Source organism: Agelaius tricolor, unplaced genomic scaffold (genome assembly GCF_023055355.1).
Source record: "Agelaius tricolor isolate 1412-34295 unplaced genomic scaffold, bAgeTri1.0.p SCAF_7, whole genome shotgun sequence".
Lineage (NCBI taxonomy): Eukaryota > Metazoa > Chordata > Aves > Passeriformes > Icteridae > Agelaius > Agelaius tricolor.
In genome coordinates, this window is record NW_027269267.1 from 2,031,821 (window position 1) to 2,054,709 (window position 22,889).

General features: G+C 51.1%; 1 protein-coding gene across 2 annotated transcripts in view; it reads left to right on the forward strand.

The window, feature by feature from the left end:
• The window catches only part of RUNX1 (RUNX family transcription factor 1), a 181,024-nt gene extending 158,993 nt beyond the window's left edge, over window positions 1–22,031 (forward strand). For both annotated transcript variants that reach the window (XM_071430133.1, XM_071430132.1), the window contains 2 exons: window positions 14,893–15,054; window positions 15,905–22,031. In XM_071430133.1, coding sequence (XP_071286234.1) covers window positions 14,893–15,054; window positions 15,905–16,398 — 656 coding nt within the window. In that variant the 3' untranslated portion in view covers window positions 16,399–22,031. The remainder of the gene's footprint in view (window positions 1–14,892; window positions 15,055–15,904) is intronic.
• Window positions 22,032–22,889: the final 858 nt, after the last annotated feature.

Here is a 22,889-nt window from a genome sequence, read left to right on the forward strand (position 1 = left end):
CAACCTGTGAGACCCCTGAGGCCACATTGTGTTCACCCATTTATCCCCCAGTGAGCTGCAGAAACTCCTTCATTCCATTCTCCTTTTCTTCAAGGCATTGATTTTCCAGAGGGAATAACACATCCAAGGGGCTTCCAGCCTCAGATTTGTGTGAATTGCAGACCCAGAGCTGGGAATGTTTTACTGTGACAGGAACTTGTGACAGCCCAGAGCAGCTGGGGCTGCCCCTGGATCCCTGGCAGTGCCCAAGGCCAGGCTGGACACTGGGGCTGGAGCAGCCTGGGACAGTGGGAGGTGTCCCTGCCATGGCACTGTCTGATCTTTAATGTCCCTTCCAACCCCAAACCATTCCATGATAGAAATTCTGTATGAAAGCAAAGTCACCTCTTTTCCAATACATGCTTCCATTTATTTTTTTTTTTAATTTTGAACAAAGCTTATGAATCTCTGAATTCTAACAGGTAAAGGATCTCCTTAAGGAAAGACAGGAATTCTTGGTTTCAAGGCCTTTTGCCATGGCAGGGATGGGATGAGATGAGTTTTAGGGTTTGGGGCTGAGCTCCAGGGCATCAGGACACCCTCACAGGAGCAGCAGGGTCAGGTGCAGCCCAGGGCTCTGGAAGCTTTGCCCAGGAGAGGAAGGTGCAGCTTTGGCACCACAAATGAGAAGGATTTAAAGCTCTCAGAGTGTCCAAAGGAGGGACATGAGGATGGTGAAGGGTCTGGAGAGGCCACACGAGGAGAGGTTGTCTGAATTTGGATTGTCCAGCTGGAGCAGAGGGGGCTGAGGTCAGACTTCACTGGAATTGCAGTTTGTCCCAAGGGACAGCTCCAATCTCTGCTCTGGCACAGGGACAGCACCCAGGGAGTGCCTGGAGCTGTGCCAGGAGGGATTTAGGTTGGATTTTAGGGCAAGGTTCTTGCCCAGAGGGTGCTGGCACTGCCCAGGCTGCCCAGGGAATGGGCACGGCCCCGAGGCTGCCACAGCTCCAGGAGCCTTTGGCCAGCGCTGCCAGGGATGCCCAGGCTGGGCTTGCTGGGCTCTGGGCAGGGCTGGGCTGGCACTGGGGGATCCCTGGGGGTTTATTCCCACTCAGGATATCCCATCATTCCATGATTTAAGCACATGTCTGCAAGCAGTGCCTCAGTGGCACTTCCAGGTGCTGGCTCAGGGAATATCTCTCCATTTCCTTTAGTCCCGCTTGACCCCATGACAGAGAAACTTCTGAGGTCTGTCCAGGCTGGGATTTCATTTCAATGAGCTGCAGCCATCTGTGCACTGTGTGTCTGTGTCTGACACAGTCATCACAGGGTATCTCTGCCATCGAGGAGAAAAGCAGCTGTTCCCGGGCTGTGATTCACCCTCCTGGCTCGGCTGGGATGTCTCCCTTAGGGTGAAACAACTTGAACCCCGCAAGTGTCTGCTCTGCCCTGCTGGCAGCAAAGTCTGCAGTCTAGACAGGCAGCTCCGAGGTCGGCACCTCTGGAGTGGAGCTCTCAGGTGGGCTGGGCCAGCAGAGACAGCTTTATTTCACTTTATTCACCATTAGCAGCTCGTGTTCCGGCTCTGTTCCCAGGGCACCAGTGTAGCAACGTGCCCTCTGTTGGCCGAGTGACCGAACTCTCCTTTGTCTCCTTAAAAAGGAAATAAGCCCAGAAGTTTCTTTCCTGGATTAGGTGAAAAGGCATCTCATAGGACCTGGGGGACTTCACCTCAAACTTAAGGGTAGTTAATTGGACAGGAGCCAAAACGTCCCACCTGAGCAATTTACTAGAAAAAGAAGAGAACAAAGAAACCAATGGCCTTTGTGAGGTGTTTTACCAGGAGCAAGAACCTCTTGCACCTGGCTCAGTTTTTCTCTGTTAAGAGTTTTGTTATTTTGCCTTTTATTAAAACTTTTCTGTTTCCAACACTGCCACAGAACCCATCCTGCTGATTTTATGCCTTCTAAGGTAGCTGAGCTATCTTGGGTGTGATATAAATCTCCCAAAGCTTATGAGAGCTGGCTCAAGGAGTCCAATCCATCACAGGATTTCCCTGCCCGGGCTCATTTCCCTGAGCGCTGCCCCCACCTGAGCCCGGCACGGGGATGGAGCAGCACAAAGCTGATAAATCTCCCCGAGCTGTGCTCGTGGGTGAACTCTGCCTGCCTGGGGTGACACCAGGTGATTCCCACGTGCTGTGACTCAGCTGAAGCCGAGCCTTGCCCTTCCCGTGCTCCAGCTCCAACCAGGATTGCAGCAATTCCTGGGGGGCAGCAGGAATTCATCAGCCGGGAGCCATTCCCGGGGCTGGAGCGGCTCAGGGACAGCAACGAGTGGCACCTGGAGCAGCTGGAGGCACAGGAGGGCACTGGAGGTGTCACCTGGCAGGGTTTGGCAGCTGGAGGCACAGGAGGGCACAGGAGATGTCACCTGGCAGGGTTTGACACCTGGGCAGCTCCCACAGGTGATTCCCCTGCAGATCCGAGGGGATCTTGAATCCCTCTGGAGCAGCTGAAGGCACAGGAGGGCACGGGTGGCACAGGAGGTGTCACCTGGCAGGGTTTGGCATCTGAAGGCTGCAGAGGGTACAGGTGGCACAGGAGGTGTCACCTGGCAGGGTTTGGCCTGTGGGAGCTCCCCCAGGTGATTCCCCTGTGGATCCAAAGGGATCTCGAATGCCCCTGGAGTAGCTGAAGGCACAGGAGGGCACAGGAGGGCAGAGGTGGCACAGGAAGTGTCACCTGGCAGGGTTTGGCAGCTGGAGGCACAGGAGGGCACAGGAGGTGTCACCTGGCAGGGTTTGGCAGCTGGAGGCACAGGAGGGCACAGGAGGTGTCACCTGGCAGGGTTTGGCAGCTGGAGGCACAGGAGGGCACAGGAGGTGTCACCTGGCAGGGTTTGGCACTGGGGGAGCTCCCACAGGTGATTCCCCCCGCAGATGGCAGAGGTTGCATTTCTCCCTGCGGATTTATGGGCACAACAGGGGACAGCAGTGACCTCTCCAGGAGGTGCCATCCCCTTGTCCCCGTTCAGGTCACCGGGGACCCTGTGCCCTCCCGCACAGGGGCGCGGGTGTCACCTGCAGGAGGGCACAGGGGTGGCATCAGCTGTCCCCGTTATCCCCGTGCCGTGTCCCTGGGGTCCCGCTGTCCGTCTGGGCTTCGGGACAGACTCAGATAGGGCGGGACACGGCAGCGACACCGAGTCTGGCGGCTCCTCCGGCAGCCGGGCAAGGTCAAGGCTGAATTCTTTAATTCTTCTTCTCATTCCTCGCCGCAGCGGGGAGGGAAGAGGAGGATGGGGGTGGGACGGAGTCTCCGTGTTGAACAAATACCTGCAGCTCCCGGGCTGACTCACACCTGCGAGACAAAGAACAATGAGTGCATCCTTAATTGGCTGAACTCGCCTTTCCGAGCCGGGCTGTCAGCGCTGCTGTGCCCAGGAGGAGGAGGAGAGGGATGGTTTGTGTTTCACCGAGCAGTTTTTAGTTTGTGCACGGACCTGCTGGGGCAGCAGCCGCGCTGCGATTGTGAAATCCCGCTCCTCGCACTGGCTGCGCTTCCTGCTGCTGGTGCTCGCAGGGGGTTTTTAGGGCACCCCACAAAACGCTGCGGGTTTCTTTGGGGTGCAGAGCTCTGAGCAGCTCCTTCTGGCAGCTGCTGAGGGATAAACATTATCTATATAAACATCCCCAGTCGCTTTCTCCTGCTGCCCTCAATCATCTCCAAATATCTTGCTGTCACTGCAGCACCAACTTCCTTGTCACGGATGTGAGGAGATTGATGGAAATTTTTTAAAAACACTCATTGGGATGCACTCCTTTGGCTCTCCTCCTTCCCTGGCAGCTCTTTCGAAAGAAAAGCTGGCAAAAAAAAAATCTTCACCAGCGCAGCTGGAACAGCCTCAGCCGCCTCGTTTGGAAGGTTTGTGCTCGAGGCTGATGTTTGGCTGCTTCACCTCGGGAGGTGATGCCTCAGCGGGGAGAAAATCCCCTCATTCCCCCATCCCAAAGGTTTTTTAGAGGCTCCAAAACCCCTCCAGCCTTCTCAAAACTCCAGGAACAGTGAAATAAAACGAAAGCAAACACTGAGGCTGGGAGGTGCCCGCCTAAGATCCCTCACCCAGGGAATGGCCGGGGATTTGGGAGCCTCTCCCACCCCGCGTCTGTCACCGTCACTGCCGGCCAGGAGGGCTCCTGTCCCCTGTCAGCAGCCCCACAGGGGCTCCGGGGACAGCAGGGACGGAGCTCCTCTCCTGAAAATTCCCCTGGGAAGGAGAAACCCTTGGCAAAGCCTCCCTGCGGAGCCCGGAGGTGGCTCCGCGCTGTGCCCCCGGTGCCACAGGCTGGGGGACCGAAGCCGCGGGGGCAAAAAGGAGCCGCGGGTGGAATTTTACAGTTGGCTCGGTAATTTTCCAGCCCCGAGAATGCCAGCCTTGTGCGGCCGCTGCCCTGCCCGGGATGGACTTTTGGAAAGTCCCCCTTATTTATGCTAATGACTAATTGCTTCAGCTGCCGGCAATGCCACACCTCGCTCACTGTGCTGGGATTTGCTGCGTCCCCAGGGAGGCAGCGAGAGGGCGATTGAGTCATTTTGGATGCCTGGCTTCTGAGGGAGAGGAGCTCCGAGTCATTCCACATCATTTCCCGATTTTTTTGTGCTTCCCACTGCTCCACCTGGAGCTGCTGGAGCAGGGAAAGGAGCGGGAAGAGAGGCAGAGACAGGAGCGAGGTGATGGCAAAAGCAGGGGAGGAGGAAAGGCCAAACTGGAATTTTTTTTTTTTTTTAGGGCAGCTTTTGGCATCTTTCTGCCGAGCTCAAAAGTACACGGAGTATTTCTGTGCTCACAGGTCATTTCCTGGATTGGGCAAGACACCTCTGTGAATGAACAAGCCCAGTCAAGAGCGTTCCTTGCCTCACACTCCGAGGGAAGAAGGCAAAGTGACACCAGAAAAAAAAAAGTTTCCCTTTGGAAAGATTAGCAAATGTAATGCAGATTAGATTTATAGATTTATATTTTATATATTATTTATTTTAATATATTATATATTTTAATATATTATATATTTTAATATATTATATATTTTTTTATATTTTATTAGATTTATTAGACACCAAGGAAAGGGGAAAGGGGACAAATGCCGGCCCCAGAAAAGCCTTTAGGGCCATTCAGGAGCCGGCTCTCCTCTCGTGTGCCCCCAGGGTGGCACCCCCGGGCTGTTCCCAGTTCTCACCCAGCCCGTGCCCACTCCAGGCCGGATCTGCGGAGCCGCTTTTGGGCTTTGCTGCGTGTGAGTGACCGGAATTTGTGCAGCTGGCGAGAGAAAAGCCTGGCAGCGGCGGCAGCGGCGATTTCGCCACTGCTGTGGCCGTGCCGGGATGGGGTGGGGGATTTTATGGGACGGAAACAGCGGGTGATGATGAAGGGTTCAGAGCTCGGGGCTGCCCGCGCCGCCTCTGCCCGTCCTGGCTGGGCAGAAATCACCTGGAGGAGGGGTCTGGGGCAGGGAACCACAGGGGGAGAGGGCAGGGGTGGTTTAAGAGGCAGGAAGAGAGGGGGGAATGAGAGGGGATGAAGGGAATAAGAGGAGGATGAAGGTGGGAATGAGAAGAGGTTGAAGGTGGCAGTAAGAGTGAATGAGGTAATAAGAGGAGGATGAAGGTGGGAATGAGAGGGGGGTGAAGGTGGCAGTGAAAGGAGGAAGGCGGCAGTGAGAGAGAATGAGGGAATGAGAGGCAGATGAAGGTGGGAATGAGAAGAGGAAGAAGGGAATGAGATGAGGATGAAGGTGGGAATAAGAAGGGGATGAAGGCAGCAGTGAGAAGGAGATGAAGGTGGCAGTGAAAGGGGGATGAAGGGAGTGAGAGGGGGATGAAGGGAATGAGAGAAGGATGAAGGCTGGGGATGAGAAGGATGAAGCAGTGAGATGACGATGAAGATGGGAGCAAAAAAATGAAGGCGGCAGTGAGAGGGGGATGAAGGGAATGAGAGGGGATGAAGGCAGCAGTGAGAGGGGGATGAAGGGAATGAGAGGGGATGGAGGCAGCAGAGAGAGGGGGATGAAGGGAATGAGAGGGGATGAAGGCAGCAGTGAGAGGGGGATGAAGGGAATGAGAGGGGATGAAGGCGGCAGTGAGAGGGGGATGAAGGGAATGAGAGGGGATGAAGGCAGCAGTCAGACCCATTCCAGGGTGTACCTGCTCCCCACCCCACTCCACAGCCTGACTCCCACCCTGCCGCTGCTGCTGCTGCCCGCAGCTGCCGGGACCGCGGGATCCCGCCGGGATCCGGGAGCAGCAGCAGCAGCAGCAGCAGCAGCAGCAGCGGTGTGTGACCTGTGGGTGATAAAAGCAAGAGCAGGCTCCTGGTACTAAAGTGATTTCAGCTTTTATTATAATAAAAGAAAGGCCTAAAGCGTGAGGGCCCGCGGGCTGGGCGGGAGCGTTCCCTCGAGGATGGAGCAGTGCCGGCGCTGGGGCTGCTCAGCAGCGATGGCCCCGATGTCCCAGGTGGAGCTGCACAGCTTCCCTGGGTCAGAAGCCCCTTTTTATCCTGTTTTTTGTCCCTTTGGATTGGTCTCTTTTTGGATCCTTCATTTGCATGAAGGTTTTAGGCCTTGATTGGCCATTACAGCTCTGTCCAGGCTGGCTCTGGCTCAGGGTGCACTTTACTGAGGTGTGTTATGGTACCTTGAGTACCTTATTTCCTATAACTACCCTTTAACCCCTTTTACAGTAACCAAACTAACAGTACATGTTAAAAACGAGAGCAGGCTCCCAGTGCTAAAGTGATTTCAGCGTTTATTACAATAAAAAGAAAGGCCTGAAGCCAGGGGCCCACGGGCTGAGCAGGAGCATTCCCTCGAGGATGCTGCAAGGCCTGTAGTGATGTCCCAGGTGGAACAGCACAGCTTCCCTGGGTCAGAAGCCCCTTTTTATCCTGTTCTTTGTCCCTTTGGATTGGTCACTTTTCAGATCCTTCATTTGCATGAAGGTTTAAGGTGATTTAATTGATTGGCCATTACAGTTCTGTACGGGCTGGCTCTGGTGCACTTTACTGAGGTGTGTGATGGTACCTTGAGTACCTTATTTCCTATATCTGCCCTTTTAACCCCTTTTACAATATAACAACCAAACTAACAGTACGTGCTTAACAATCTATCAGCTCTTTTACAACAGTTTCTAACCTATTTTTCATACGGGGACACACAGAGCTCTCCCCATGCTCCAGAACCACAGCAGGGCTCAGCCACATCCACACCTCCCTGGCAGCCCCCGGTGCTCCAGGATCTGTCACCTGCTTTGTGTTTGGAGCTTTTAACGAGGCATTTTCTGGTCAGGATATAAAGATCTTGTGGGGGTTTCCCTTTAGCCAGTGTGGTGTGGTTGGTTTGTTTGTTACATTGAAATTGGGAGGGGGTTTTTGCTATGGCCTCAAGTTAAAATATGACCTGGGGTTTATGAATCACCCACTGAAAATTGCTGATTTATGGCTTCCTAGGGCTGGCAGGATAACAATGGTTTTGGAGGGATCCTTTCGTTTTTCCAAGAGAAGTTGTGCATTCCCCCGGATCCCTGGCAGTGCCCAAGGCCAGGTTGGACACTGGGGCTGGAGCAGCCTGGGACAGTGGGAGGTGTCCCTGCCATGGCAGGGATGGCACTGCATGGGCTTTGAGGTCCCTCCCAACCCAAACAGTCTGGGATTCTGGGATTCCATGAGGTGTGCTTTACATTGTGCTCCCTCCAAAACAGAATCACGTGGAATTACCATCCCAGGACTTTCTGCTTCTATGTCCCAGAGATTTCTGCATCCTCTGTGCTTTGGGGCAGTTTCCAGTGCCCTGTGAAGCTCAGGAGCTGTGCTGTGCTTTTGGCAGAGGCTTTCACCCTTCATCTTGAGGTGTGGAGGAAGTTCTGGCAATCACAGAATGGTTTGGGAAGGAAGGGACCTTAAATCTCCTCCTTGCACCCCCTGCCCTGAGCATGACACCATTCAGTGAGTCAGGTTACTCTGCATTTTGTCCTGGGCTGTCAATAACAGCTTTGGAGCCAAACTCTGCTCTGTGTCACACCCAGCAAAGGACAGGAAAGGCTCCTGTCCCTGGCAGGTGTTTGTTTGTCCCTCTTGGCCAGGCAGGGCCTGCTGAGCAGGGATGGCTCCAGGCCTGGGTGGATCCACCTGGGTGAGGGACTGGGAGGATGGGGAAGGGCCTGGAGGGACCATCCTGGAGAGGCTGAGGGGATTTGGATTGTCCAGCTGGAGGGAAGGAGACTGAGGGGAGACTCACTGGGATTGCAGTTTGTCCCAAGGGACAGCTCCAGTCTCTGCTCTGGCACAGGGACAGCACCCAGGGAGTGCCTGGAGCTGGCCCAGGAGGGATTTAGGTTGGATTTCAGGGCAAGGTTGTTGCCCAGAGGGTGCTGGCACTGCCCAGGCTGCCCAGGGAATGGGCACGGCCCCGAGGCTGCCACAGCTCCAGGAGCCTTTGGCCAGCGCTGCCAGGGATGCCCAGGCTGGGCTTGCTGGGCTCTGGGCAGGGCAGGGCTGGCACCGGGGGGTCCCTGTGGGTTTATTCCCACTCAGGAATTCCATCATTCCCTGCCCCCTCCTGTGCATCCCACTCTTGGACCCTCACAGTGCCCTGAGCTGCAGGGATGCATTTTTGTGCAATTCCCGGTTGGGAACAAGCAGGAGCCATTCCCAGAGTGCTGTGAGGGCTTGGGAAGCTGCAGCTCAGGGTTTTGGGGCGCTCAGGGGGGATCCATGGGGGTTCAGGGAGCTCAGGGGGGGCTCAGGGGGATCCGGGGGTGTTCAGGAGGGTCCGGAGGCTCAGGGGTGTCCAGGGGGGTTCAGGGGGCTCAGGAGGGTTTTGGGGGACTCAGGGGGATCCGGGAGGGCTCAGGGGGCTTAGGGAGGTCCAGGGGAACTCAGGGGGTTTTGGGGGGTTCAGGGGGGTCCGGGGGAGGTCAGGGGGTTTTGGGGTTTTGGGAGGCTCAGGGGGGTCCGGGGGCTCTGGGGGATTTTTGGGAGGCTCAGGGGGTTTTTGGGGGTCTCAGGGCGGTCCGGGGTGGTTTTGGGGGGTTCAGAGGGTCCTGGGGGTTTTGGGGGGGCCCAGGGGGGTCCGGGGGTTCCGCGGGGCCGGCGCTGCCCGGAGCGCCAGCGCCACCCAGCGGCCACAGCGCGTAACTGCACCCCGCGGGCACAGCTGGGCCGGCGAACATCTGGGAAAACATCTGGGGAAACAGCTGGGAAACAGCCGGGAAAGCAGCCGGGAAAGCAGCCCGAGCACCCCGCGAAGGGGAGACCCGCTCTCCTCGGTAGTTTTTTTCACCCCCGTCCCTCCCCCCAGAGCGCGCTTGGTTAAATCGTTAAAGGTTGCGCAACATCTGCACGGGTTAATTACAGCTGTTAATTACAGCTGCTGAGCGCCCGCAGAACGCGGCGATTTCGGGGCAATAAAACAAGACGAGGCACGAAAGATGATGGTTCAATAGTCGGTGCTTAATGGGGTGTGAGGCGGGAGGGAAGGGGACGGGAGAGCTCGTGACTGACTGCGCGGAGAGGTGTGAATTATTGCACCATAATTCTGGCCCTGCAGGGGCTGGCTGCAATTAATAACTGTTTTCATGTTTGAAATGTGTTTTCTCACACCATAAAAAGCAGAAATGGAAAGTAATCGCTGGTGGGAGAAGCGCTGGGAGGACTGGGCACCGACTGCCCTGGTTATGGGTTGTTTTGAGCTGCTTTTCAGTGATTTGGGGGATCCTGTTTGGCTTGAAAACTGTGCGGACCCAAAACTCTTCGGGTTATTTGTGTTGAAGCAGCTCTGCCTGGAAATCTCTTCACGGATATTCCCAGTTGGGAAGCAACTCCCGTTTATTTGCAGCAGATTTTCACCAGATTAACTTCAACCACTTCAGTTCCCCATGCCAAGCTACCAGCTCCTGAGCCCTCTTTATTTGGAAAGCAGGAAAGACTTTGCTCCTTTTTTTTATGGGTTCAATTCCAACCCATTCCAGTTTAATTTTGGGAAACCTGAAAACTGAAGGAAAGCAGATATCCTCAAAATAAAATATTGTTTGAGGCCCTTGATCCAGCAGCTGGAAATACAAACTTTGCTGGGAGCTGGGTCTGCCTCTTGGTACTGAAATTAGGCCATAAAAATGCAATTCCAGGGATGCTTTTCTCCACTTTTTATTAAAAATAACTGGGAGGGTGGTGCCTGGGGTTATCAGCACAACCTGCTTTCATGTGTGTACATCTATAATTCACTGTATTAACATCCCTCAGTAGAGTGCAGGCCCTTAACCAGGCTGATGGCAAAAAGGGAATCTTTAAGAGTGAGTTCAGGGATTGGGAATGCAGGTACCAAGACAGAAAATTGATTGGTTGCTTGAACCTTCACTTAAGAGAGACTTAATGGGATGAGGAGATTAATAAAGGGGGTCTCTGGGGCTGCTGGCATTGCTTTAGGGACCCCAGAGGTGAAGGTAACAGGAAATGGATGGGGCAGGTCAGGGACTTCCAGGATTTTCATGGACGTTCTTACAGAGATTTCGGTTCATGATTTGATTTTTAGTCAAGATGCAGCTTTTGTGCACTGATGTTTTTCCTTCTGGGGTGCATCGGGATGGGAATTGCCAGCAGGTCAGGGCTGATGCTGCCTCTGTGCCCAGCCCTGGGGGCACCTCTGGCTGCTGTGTCCAGCTCTGGCTCCTCAGCACAGCAGGGCCAGGAGCTCCTGGAGCTGAGCAAAGGCCTGGAGCAGCTCCGTGCCCAGGAAAGGCTGAGGGAGCTGGGGCTGCTCAGCCTGGAGAGGAGCCCCAGGGAGAGAGAGGGGCCTCAGCCCTGCCTGGCCCTGCCTGGCCCTGGGTCTGTCCCTGTGTCTGTCCCTGGCTGTCCCTGTGTCTGTCCCTGTGTCTGTCCCTGTGTCTGTCCCAGGCTGTCATGACCCAGGGAGGTCATTCTGTCCCTGCCCTGGGCACTGCTGAGGGCACACCTGGAGTGCTGTGCCCAGCTCTGGCCCCTCAGGTTGGGAAGGACCTGGGGACACTGAGCACATGCAGAGGGGCCAAGGAGGCTGGAGAGGGGCTGGGAACACAAACCCTGTGAGGAAGCCCTGAGGGAGCTGGGAGTGCTCAGCCTGGAGCAAAGGAGACTCAGGGCTGCCCTCCTCACTCTGCACAGCTCCTGAAAGGGGCCTGGGCTCAGCTGGCCCTGGGCTCTTTCTCCAGCAGCACTGACACAACCAGAGCACACAGCCTTGAGCTGCACCAAGGGAAATCCAGGTTGGAGAGCAGGGAAAAGGTTTTTCCAGCAAGGGTGAGAAAGTTCTGGAATGGCTGCCCAGGGAGGTGGTGGAGTCCCCGTGCCTGGGTGTGTTTAACAAAGCCTGGATGTGGCACTGGGTGCCAGGGTTCAGTTGAGGGGTTGGGGCTGGGCTGGACTCGATGGCCTTGAAGGTCTCTTCCAACCCAGGGATTCTGGGAATTCTGGGAATTCTGGCTGTCCCTGGCTGTCCCTGTGCCTGTCCCTGTGTCTGTCCCTGTGTGCAGAGGTCAGAGCAGGCCCAGGCTCTGCTCCAGGCCCAGCAATGGCCCCAGAGCCACGGGCAGGGCCTGAGCCCAGCAATTCCCCTGCACAGGAGGCACAACTTCTGCCCTGGGCAGGGACCGAGCTGGAGCAGAGCCCAGAGGGGGGCTGGAGTCTCCTCCCTGGGACATTCCTGAATCCCTGGGCTCTGGGGGGACCCAGAGGTGGCACTGGTGACCCCCAGGGTCCCTCCAACCTCGCCCATCCCGGGGTGCTCATTTCAGTGGCACGGAAAGAAGGGAACCAGGTTTCAATCCACTCTTCTCGCTGTGTTCCGTAAATCTGTGACAAGATCCTGCTTCCTCCATCCTCTCATGCACCTTCTTACTGGTGTCCATGGGATTCTGGGACTTTGGGGTACTGGGGTTCTGGGATTGTGGAAATCTGGGATTCTGGAGAACTGGGATTCTGGGTACTGGGAGTCTGAGATTCCAGGATTCTGGGATTCTGAGAGTCCAGGATTCTAGAATTCCAGGATTCTGGTGTTCTGGGATTCCGACTTGGGATTCTGAAATTTTGGGATTCTTGGATTCCGGGGTTCTGGAATTCTGGGGTTCTGAGACTTCAGGATTCTGGGATTCCAGGATTCTGGAATTCTGGGATTCTGAGATTCCAGGATTCTAGAATTCCGAGATTCTGGGATTCTGGAATTCTGAGATTCCAGGATTCCAAGATTCCAGGATTCTGAGATTCTGGTGTTCTGGGATTCTGAGACTCCAGGATTCTGGAATTCTGAGATTCTGGGATCCCAGGATTCTGGAATTCTGGGATTCTGAGAGTCCAGGATTCTGGAATTCTGGGATTCCAAGATTTCAGGATTCTGGGATTCTGAGAGTCCAGGATTCTGGAATTCTGGGATTCTGAGATTCCAGGATTCTGGAATTCTGAGATTCTGGGATCTTCCAGGATTCCGAAATTCTGAGATTCCAGGCTTCTGGGATTCTGGGACTCCAGGATTTTGGATTTCTGGGATTCTGGAATTCTGGGGTTCCAGGATTCTGGAATTCTGGGATTCTGGAATTCTGAGATTCTGGGATCCCAGAATTCTGGGATTCCAAGATTCCAGGATTCTAGAATTCTAGAATTCAGGGATTCTGAAATTCTGGGATTCCAACTTGGGATTCTGAGATTCTGCGATTCTTGGATTCTAGGGTTCCGGGGTTCTGGAATTCTGGTGTTCCGGGATTCTGGGATTCCAGGATTCTGAGATTCTGGGATTCCGAGATTCTGGGATTCCAGGATTCTGGGGTTCTGGTGTTCTGGAATTCCAGGATTCTAGAATTCTGGGATTCCAGGATTCCGGGATTTCGGGATTGCAGCCTTCTGGAATTCTGGAATTCTGGGGTGCAGCTGAGCAGAGCCCTCGAAAAGGGGGTGACAGAGGGAGCCGTGGCAGACCACAGCCAGGGCTCCTGGGCAGGACTAGACAAGGCACTTTCCATGCCCTGCCTGGGATTCCCTATTGGAATTCTGCTCCTGGGATTCCAGCACTTGGGAGAGGTCCTGAAATCCATGGAGTGCCTGCTGAAACTCAGGAGCTGTGGCTGCCTGAACCCCATTTCAGAACCGAGAGCTGCAGTGTCAGCCCAGGCTTGGCTCACTCTGGGGACGCTTTGGGGTGTTTGCTTTAATGCCACCCCCGGAGATTGGATTCCCTCCTGTCCCTCCCTGTGCCCTTGAATCAATTCTGACCATAAATTAACAACCAGGTGATGCTGCAATCCACAACACGACAGCTTTTGTGCTCTTCTTGTTCCTCCTAAAGCCCATTTGATGCGGTTGGATGTTGCTTTTTTACCAACATGAGACAACTGATTTTATTTTGAAGGATGGCTGCCTGAAAAAAAAAAATTAAATATTAATAATATGTGGATTTGAACTTGTTACTTGGCAGAAAAATCCAACTTCAATCTGCAGCTTCAGCAGTGGCTTTTGAGAAGCTGGGGGCTTTGGATAAATCCTGCCTTGTAAACAGATGGAACAAACAAAATGTAAAACTCATCTCCTTAAAGAACAACAAAAGAATATTTTCCAGATGGGCTTTCTGATGGGAGATCAAAGTCTTCATCTCAGACTTGGGAAATTTCCCTTCCTTGCTGGTATCAGTTTTATCTGCATGCAGATCATCCAGCATTTGGTTTTCTTTCACCGAAGGCATTTGTCTTAAAGGAGCTGCAGGAGGATGCTCTTAAAGCTGAAGAAAATAGAAAAGATTTTAGTAAAAATAGGGGGGAAATTTGAGTGGGTAAAGGGGAGAGGAAAGTCTTTGATTCCTTTGATTTATGCAAAAATGAGATCTTTCAAAATCTCAGCTTCACCTGCAAAATGAAACAAGCAGGAAAGAGTTGAGGCAACTGATTTGGACCAACTCCTTTTTGGGCTCCTCTGATTCCAAAGCTCATCCCAAGGAGTCCTGTGGGCAGAAAAGAATCCCTTGGTGGTTTTATAGATTCTGCATCCCCCAGGAACTGCAGGGACAAGGGGGGAATGGCTCCCAGTGCCAGAGGGCAGGGCTGGATGGGATCTTGGCAATGAGGAATTGTTCCCTGGCAGGGTGGGCAGGGCTGGCATGGAATTCCATCCCTGGATCCCTGGCAGTGCCCAAGGCCAGGCTGGACACTGGGGACAGTGGGAGGTGTCCCTGCCATGGCAGGGGTGGCACTGGGTGGGCTCTGAGGTCTCCTTGATGCCCTGCATGACAATTTTTGGCTGAAAGAGCTGTGGACACACAGCTCCAAAGACTGAGGAGGAGTTTTCCCCTTGGAAATTTTAATCTGGTTTTCCCTCTCTTCTTCTCTGGTGTTGGGGCTGGGTTGGACTCGATGATCTTAAAGGTCTGTTCCAACCCAGTGATTCTGTGTGCAATGTTGTGTGTAATTTTTCCTGCCTGTTATTAATGGGAAACAGCAAAAAAGCTTGGCAAGGAAAAAAATTGAAATGAAATAATAAAATAAAAAATAAAAATAATAAAAATTTTAAATAATTAAATATTTAATAAATTTAAATAAATTTAACATTTAATAAATATTTAAAATATTTAAAATAATAATAAAAAGGTAAAACAATAAAATAATAAAATGAAATGAAATAAAAGAATAAGAGAAAATAAAATAAAATAATAAACCAAAATGAAATAAAATAAAATAATAAAATAAAATAATATAAAAAATTAAAATAAAATTAAAATAAAAAATAAAATAAAATAAAATAATGTAATATAAAATAAAATAATGTAATATAAAATAAAATAAAACAAAATAAAATAAAACAAAATAATGTTATAGAAAGCAACCATGGGTGTGTTTGTGCTTGCAGACTCCCGGCAGGTGCAGCCCTCGCCGCCCTGGTCCTATGACCAGTCCTACCAGTACCTGGGCTCCATGGCCACGCCCGCCGTGCACCCGGCCACGCCCATCTCACCTGGCCGGGCCGGCGGCATCACCTCGCTCACGGCCGAGCTCTCCAGCCGCCTCTCGGGTAAGGAGCCGCCCCCGGGACAAAGGGACACAGGGACACTCCCCGCGGCAAAAATGCTGGCCCTGTCCCCACCCCTGCTGCCTCCAAGCCAAGGGAATGCTTCCCTGGTGACAAACGGGTGGCCCTGTCCCTAACCCTGACTCTCCATCACAAAGGGATGTTCTCCAGTGGCAAACTTCTGGCCCTGTTCCCACCCCTGCTGCCCTCATGCCAAGGGGACCTTTCCCAGTGGCAAACTGGTGACCCTGTCCCCGACCCTTGGGCTCCCCATGATAAAGAGACACTTCCCTGGTGACAAACTGGTGGCCCAGGTGCTGCCCCAGCCCTTCAGGGGCTCTCTGGCAAAGCTCGTTCCGAGGTTCTGGGGGATTTGTGGGAAGAGCAGAGAAACAGAGAATTTTAATAAATAGAGAATTTTAACAAATGAGCTGTGTTGTGATAAACCAATCCCAGATAGGGCTGGGAAAGATCTCAAAGGTCATCAAGTCCCAACAGTGCCCCATCCCCACCTTGTCCCCAGCCCAGAGCACTGAGTGCCACCTCCAGCCCTTCCCTGGTCACCTCCATCCCCTCCCTGGGCAGCTCTTCCCAAGGCCTGAGCACCCTTTCCAGGGGGAAATTCCATCTGGTGTCCAGCCTGAATCAGGAAAGGGAGCTCAGGCCTTGGCAGGGGCTGCCCAGGGAGCTTTGCAGTGCCCATCCCTGGCGGTGCCCAAGGCGTGGACGTGGCACTCAGTTCAACAAGCTGGGCACGGGGCACAGCTGGGCCTGGATGATCTCAGAGGTTCCTCCTTACCTCATGAATTCTGGTGATCCCATAACCTTCCCCTCCCTCCTTTCCCCTCCCCAGGAGCGTCCGAGCTGACGGCGTTCAGCGACCCCCGGGTGGGCATCGAGCGCTCCTTCCCGGCGCTGCCGTCCATCTCCGACCCGCGCATGCACTACCCGGGCGCCTTCACCTACACGCCCACGCCCGTCAGCTCCGCCATCGGCATCGGCATGTCGGCCATGTCCACGGCCTCCAGGTACCACACGTACCTCCCGCCGCCCTACCCCGGCTCCTCGCAGGCTCAGGGCGGCCCCTTCCAGACCAGCTCCCCCTCGTACCACCTGTACTACGGCACCTCGGCCGGCTCCTACCAGTTCTCCATGATCTCGGGCGGGGAGCGCTCGCCGCCGCGCATCCACCCGCCCTGCACCAACGCCTCCACGGGCTCCGCGCTGCTCAACCCCAGCCTGCCCAACCAGAGCGACGTGGTGGAGGCCGAAGGCAGCCACAGCAACTCGCCCACCAACATGGCCAGCACGGCCAGGCTGGAGGAGGCCGTGTGGAGGCCCTACTGAGGATGAGGAGGTCAGGAAGGAGCTCGAGGGTCAGGACTTAACGCACTTCCCGTTGCCCGGCGCCTGGAGGGATCCCAGAAACTTCCCTGCGGGCCCTGCCGCGTTCATCCACGAGTTTCAGGAGCAAACCCTTGGGAAGTCAGCGCTCCCAGGGGTGGTGGCTCTCATTGCCAGGCCCTGGCAAAGGCTTCCTGGCAGGAGAACGAGCTTCTGGGAAGGAGGAGGCCCCGGTTGGTGGTGCAGCGGTAGCGAGGGTGGGTAAGAGGGTATCCAGCCTGATTCCAGGCCTGCGGCTTCCCAACGTGCCTGGGCTTGAAGGTCTCCACAGCCCTAAAAGAGAGTTTCGGTTCACTTCTATTTTTAAGACTTAAAACCTTAAAAAAAAAAAAAACCCAAAAAACAAAAATAAATCTTAGTGAGTTTACTGCATCTTAGGGACATCTTAAGTGTAAGGAAGTATAGGAAGATTCCCAGAGGGAAACTGTGAACGCTTCTGTTTTCGCAATGCTGTGAATGAGAGGTTTTATATGTTGGACTTCATTCTTTCTTTTCTTTGTTTTGTTTGTATATTCCAAAGAATATGGATTTTTTTATTACTGGGGTTTTTTTTTTTGTTTTATTTTGTTTTGGGGTTAGGTTTTTTGGTGTTTTTTGGTTTTGTTTTGTTTTCTTTTTTAGGATGCAGCTCATCCTGCTTTGCATCTAATTTGTTTTATTTCTCTTGGCACCTTATAAATTGCAAAAAAAAAAAAGATTTTGCTCTTTTTTGTTTTAATCATGCTTGCTTCTTTCTTGCTTTGTCAACTGAAAGAATCAGCCCCTTTTTCAATGAGTTAATTTAACTTTTTATCTCTTGGACTTTTTTTTCTTTTTAACACAACGGCTACAGCCTTGGGTCATTTTCAACTACTGTATTTCTTTGATGAGTTGATTGATATTTATGCCTGATATTTAGACTTTTCTTATTTGTTGATACTATTATTATTTAAATATGCCTATATTAAAAAAAAATATCAGCAATTGCCTTTTTTTGGTAGCAGCCAAAGTCAAATTTCTCACATTGAAAAAGGCTGGAATAACGATGGGCAAAAGTGACCTCTGAATTCCCTAAAAATATTGTTTACAATTATCTTGCTCTCATTTTACTCAGCTTAGGTCCTCAAAGGCATTGAGGTGCCCAGTTCCTGCTGGAAGGCACCAAAATCCCTGGGAATTTCTGTACCTTTCCAAGTGGTGGAGTCATCTCTCCCTCCTCCTGCTTTGTCACCAGTGGTGGCCCTCAGGATCAGGAATCAGAACATAGATACTTCCTGAGGCAAATCCAATATTCCCTAATTAAATACCTGCCCACTGCAGGGACAGGACACAGGGAATGGCTCCCAGTGCCAGAGGGCAGGGCTGGATGGGAATTGGGAATTCAGAATTGGTCCCTGGGAGGGTGGGAGGCCCTGGAATAGAATTCCCAGAGCAGCTGTGGCTGCCCCTGGATCCTGGAAGTGTCCAAGGCCAGGTTGGAGCAGCCTGGGACAGTGGAAGAGGTCCCTGCCCATGGCAATTTTGGTGGATGAGCTTTAAGATCCCTCCCAACCCAAAGCATTCCCTGGTTCTGTGATTCCCAGGGCAAGGGGGAAGTCCTGGCTCTGATGGAATCTGGGTGAGATTTGCTGCCAGGATCCCTGTGCGGCACAAGGGCCACATTCCACTCTGCTGGCAAACACATCCCTCCCTGGAAAGCTCCAGAAAAGCCAGGGCCAGGACAGCCCTTCCATTTGCATCTTCTGGGAGAAGAGGAGGGGTGTTTAAAGCTGGTGTGGCCAATGTTGTGCCCTGTAGTAAATCTACAAGGGTTTTACCAAGAGCAGGATCAGGAGACGTCACGGCTGCCCATCGCCCCAGCACAAACATATCAGATGTCACTGTAATGCTTTTGGCACTATTTTATTGAGGGTTTGCTCTGAATGCAGCTCTTGTACTACTCCTGAACTCCAAACTGCTGATGTTGACACGTGTGAGTCCCAAATGAGCTGATTATTATTTAATGTACCTCTCAAACCAGAGAAACAATTGCAGGTCAACTCAAGAGAGTATTTGAAAGCAGGACTTCAGATCAGTGTTTGATGTTTAAAAAAAAAAATAAAAAAGTTAAAAGGATTCAAATTAAAAAGATCCTTGGCTGCAGGCAGCAAAACAGCTGGACTTATTTAAAACCATTTGTTTTTTTTTCAAGGTTTCTCTTTTTTTATATATATATATATGATTTTGCTTCTTTGTTTGAGTTGGATGCAGTAGCACTTTGGTATTGAAAAGAATCGAAGAATTTTCACTGTCAATGAGGTTTTTGTGCAGAAAATAGGGAGTGTTTCAAGAGATCTCAGCAAAAGCCCAGAATGTTTCTGTTAAAACACATGGCCTTGTGCTTTTCATTTAATGAAATATCCTTTATATTTCCAGAGTTTGCTCTGAAAAAAAGACAGAAAACATCCAAATTTTATCAGAAATATATACTGAAAGTCTGGAGACCCTGCTGAATACAGAAATACAGACACCCCCACAGCTGTAGCATTTCTATAGTTGGACTCTCACCTCTTCAGTACCCCAAAATAAAAGTCCCCCAGCACTGAGCAGTAGCTCTGTTGCAGAATCCATTCGGCACATTCTGTGCAATTCAAACCCTAATGTATTGCAGCTCTCAATTAAAATGGTAATTGATTACAGCTCTCACATCGGCCTTGTGACTGGACCACCAAAGTTCACAAAGCTGGGAGTGGAAACACAGCAGGGAGGGAGAGGAGAGAAACTTGGAGGAGCCAGGAAGGGCCAGGTGACCTGGAGAGGGAATTTTAGCAAAAGCAGGGATTGATAGGAGGAGAGGGATGGTATTAAGATGAAGGAGGGCAGGGTTAGATGGGATATTTGGAATAAATTCATCCCTGTGAAATTTGTGAGGCCCTGGCGCAGAGTGCCCAGAGAGGTTGTGGATTCCCCATCCCTGGCAGTGCCCCAGGCCAGGTTGGACACTGGGGCTGGAGCAGCCTGGGACAGTGGGAGGTGTCCCTGCCGTGACAGGGGTCACACTGGATGGGCTTTAAGGTCCCTTCCAACCCAAACCATTCCATGATTTGATGATTCCATGAGTTCAGCCCAGTGGAAGAAGTGAGGTTGTTGTGGTCACCAAGGCAAACTCAATGTGACCACCAAGGTGAGGTTGTTGTGGCCACCAAGGTGAGGTTGTTGTGGCCACCAGGGTGAGCTCAATGTGGCCACCAAGGCAAACTCAATGTGGCCACCAAGGCAAACTCAATGTGGCCACCAAGGTGAGCTCAATGTGGCCACCAGGGTGAGGTTGTTGTGGCCACCAAGGTGAGCTCAATGTGACCACCAAGGTGAGGTTGTTGTGGCCACCAAGGTGAACTCAGTGTGGCCACCAGGGTGAGGTTGTTGTGGCCACCACATTGCCAGGCCTGTGGGACACCACAACCTCCTTTCTGCCCCAGCCCTTTCAGCCCCCAGAATTGAAACCCACCCACCCTGGAAGTAAAAACCCAGGGATTCACAGGAACAGGGAGCTGGCAACTCTGAGACCCTAAATCAACCCTTTCTTATGTCTGTACCTCTCCTTTGTCTCCACTCATGCTAAAGGTGAGAATTTGGCTCTCCCTGATGTGAACAGGATGAGGAGATACAGAACTGGCCACCACCACTTTCCCCTGTGTTCTTATTGACACTTTTCTGGAATTTCTCAGTGTTTCCCATGTTTTTATTGCCAGCAACCAAGTTTTGGAGTCCAACCTCTCTGGGTATGTCCAGCACTGCAAAGGAAAGGAAAAGCCAAGTTCGTTATCCCTGGAAATTAATCTGTTTAATTAATCACTGTGGGTTTCAGTGTATTCACTCATCAAAAACCACATTTTACTCAAATATTTGGTTTTGTAGCCATCACTAAGGGTGGCACAGTTTTTCAAGGCTGTTAAAATGCTCTCACATCTTTCCTCTTATATTTTAAGAGCATGTAACAGGCAGGAAAAAAAGACATTTGGATAAAACATTTTCCCCATCCCCATCTCCAAATTAGAGTGCAAAAATATCTATTTTTATATGGCTATAATAGATATATTTATAAAATTTTGTCATCCTGGGTGCTGAATGGAATCAGAAAAATAGAATTCTTGTGCTTCTGCTCTGGAGCTGCAGTCAGCAGAGTGCTTTAGGTACCTCATCCTCCCAAAATTCAGCTCCTGGCTGTCCTTACTCTCAACTTGGGTGCTCCTTTCACAAGACACAGCTCCTTGTCCATGTCAAACATCTTCAACGTAAATTTTGCTGGCTCTGAGGACAAATATTTCCCTCTCCAACAACACTTAAAGTCATTTAAGAGTTCCTGCTGGCTCCCAGGGCATTGCAGAGGAGCTGTAATGCAGGGAAAAGAGAGTGCAGAGAGCATCCCTGCTGGGAAGGGTTTGATTTGTACAAATTCTGCACCGGGAATGGAGAGAAATCCTCTCCTCCAAACAGCCTTTGCCAAAACATCCCAAATTTCCTGCGCTCTTCAAACATCCTCTGCTGCTTCCTGGGTGCCCTTTTCCGTGGCTGTGGTTGAAATTCAGGGAGGAGTGGATCCGTTTTCTGTCCTCAGAGCAAAACTCTGCCTTGTTTTCCTGCCTTGTTCCATTCCCCATTGGGTTTTTGTTCACCTCGCTGGGTCAGTCCCAACCACTGGGCCCTTTTCTCCTTGTCCTTCCAGGGATGCATCCCCAGAGTTACTTGTATTTATGTCTGTAAATAGATTTCCAAAGCTTCCTAGCCAAAATATTTAGTGCTTGTAATTACTCTGCATTTTTCTCTTTTTTGTTTTTTTTCTGTGTTTTTAATGAACTGACCTTTGTGTTTGCTGAAATACTGTAGTGAGACTTATTTCTTTTCCAAATTAGTTATTTTTAGGCTTCAAGAAGAACTACATTTTATTCACTTTTGTAAACAGTTATAGCATGGTCTCTATCCAACATCCTTCACTTTTTTGGGGTAGGGGAGAAACAAACGTGCAAAAAAAAAAAAATCTGTGGGTTATTTGTGGTATTTTGAGTTGGACAATCCCAGCTCTTTTTAAAACCAAAATTTCAGTGTGAGGTGGTGAGGCTGAGGAGGGACACAGCCCCATCAGAGTGGCACCAAAGGGAATTTGTTCAGCATTTTCTGGCTATGTTTACAAAACATTTTCCCTTCCACGCTGAACTTTTCCTGAAGGGGAAACCATCAGCCTGGGGATTTTTTGGAGGGGTTGATTACCAGGGACTTTTCTTCCTGGGGAGGGCGGGCGGGCAGGGGATGGCTGCTGATTTTTGGAACCAGATAGGAAAAGAGAACAGAGTAGGTTTTATTTTTCCCCCACTCCAGGAATCTCTAGATAGCACCCCGGGGTAAATTCTTGCTGTCCACAGGGATGGCTGTGTCCAGCACCACAGGAGAATTCATTACAACTACCCAGGGCAGCTGGACTGCTGCAGTAGTTCTAATGAACACTTTTCTTCCTTTTCTTTCTTTCTTTTCTTTCTTTCTTTCTTTCTTTGTACCACAGTTTCCTCTGTAAATTCAATATTATAATTAGTGTGAATGACAAATAAAATGTTTGACAAGTATGCACGTGGGCCTGCTGCATTTTTTTATCTGGGAGAAAAAAAAACAAAAACATCCCAGGGAAAAAGGAGCCATCAGGAGGAGGGTGCTGAGTGTGTGGCACTCACAACATCAAAAATGGGTTTCCGTAGTTTTAATTTTTTAAAAATTCTTTCTTTTTTTCTCAGAACAGTATTTTCCTGCTGTGGATTAAGCTGGTGAAAGGCCTGAAATCCAACAGGACACCAAAGCAGGAGGGAAACTTTACAGTGAGGCTGCCCAGAGCAGCTGGGGCTGCCCCTGGATCCCTGGCAGTGCCCAAGGCCAGGTTGGACATTGGGGACAGTGGGAGGTGTCCCTGCCATGGCAGGGGTGGCACTGGGTGGGCTCTGAGGTCCTTTCCAACCCAAACCATTCCATGATTCCATGAAATGAGATTTTGCATCTATAGAAGTCCAATAATTGCATTTTATCCCTGGCTTCTCAATTAAATTTCAGCATTTCAGATTCATCTACAGCTCTCATTTTTCTTCATCTTTTCCTTCTTGGATTGGGTCCTTTTCACTGCTGATGGTTTGAACCTTCCTTGAGGGGCACCAAAACAGATTTAAGGTCATGTTACTTAAAAGATTTGTGCTTTTTTCTCTTTAAATAAATAATGAAACAAAAGTGTTAATGAAACATTACTGTGGGTGCACCAAGCTTTCAAAATTAGCAAAATATATTGAAAGTTCATTTTTAAAGACTCTGTATCCAGGCATCTGTAGATATAGTCAAAATACCTTCTAATATTGGCCCTGCACAACATATTGCACGATATTAAAGAAGGTTTCAGTAACATCCTTCTCCACAATAACCAGGGAATCACAGAATGCTTTGGG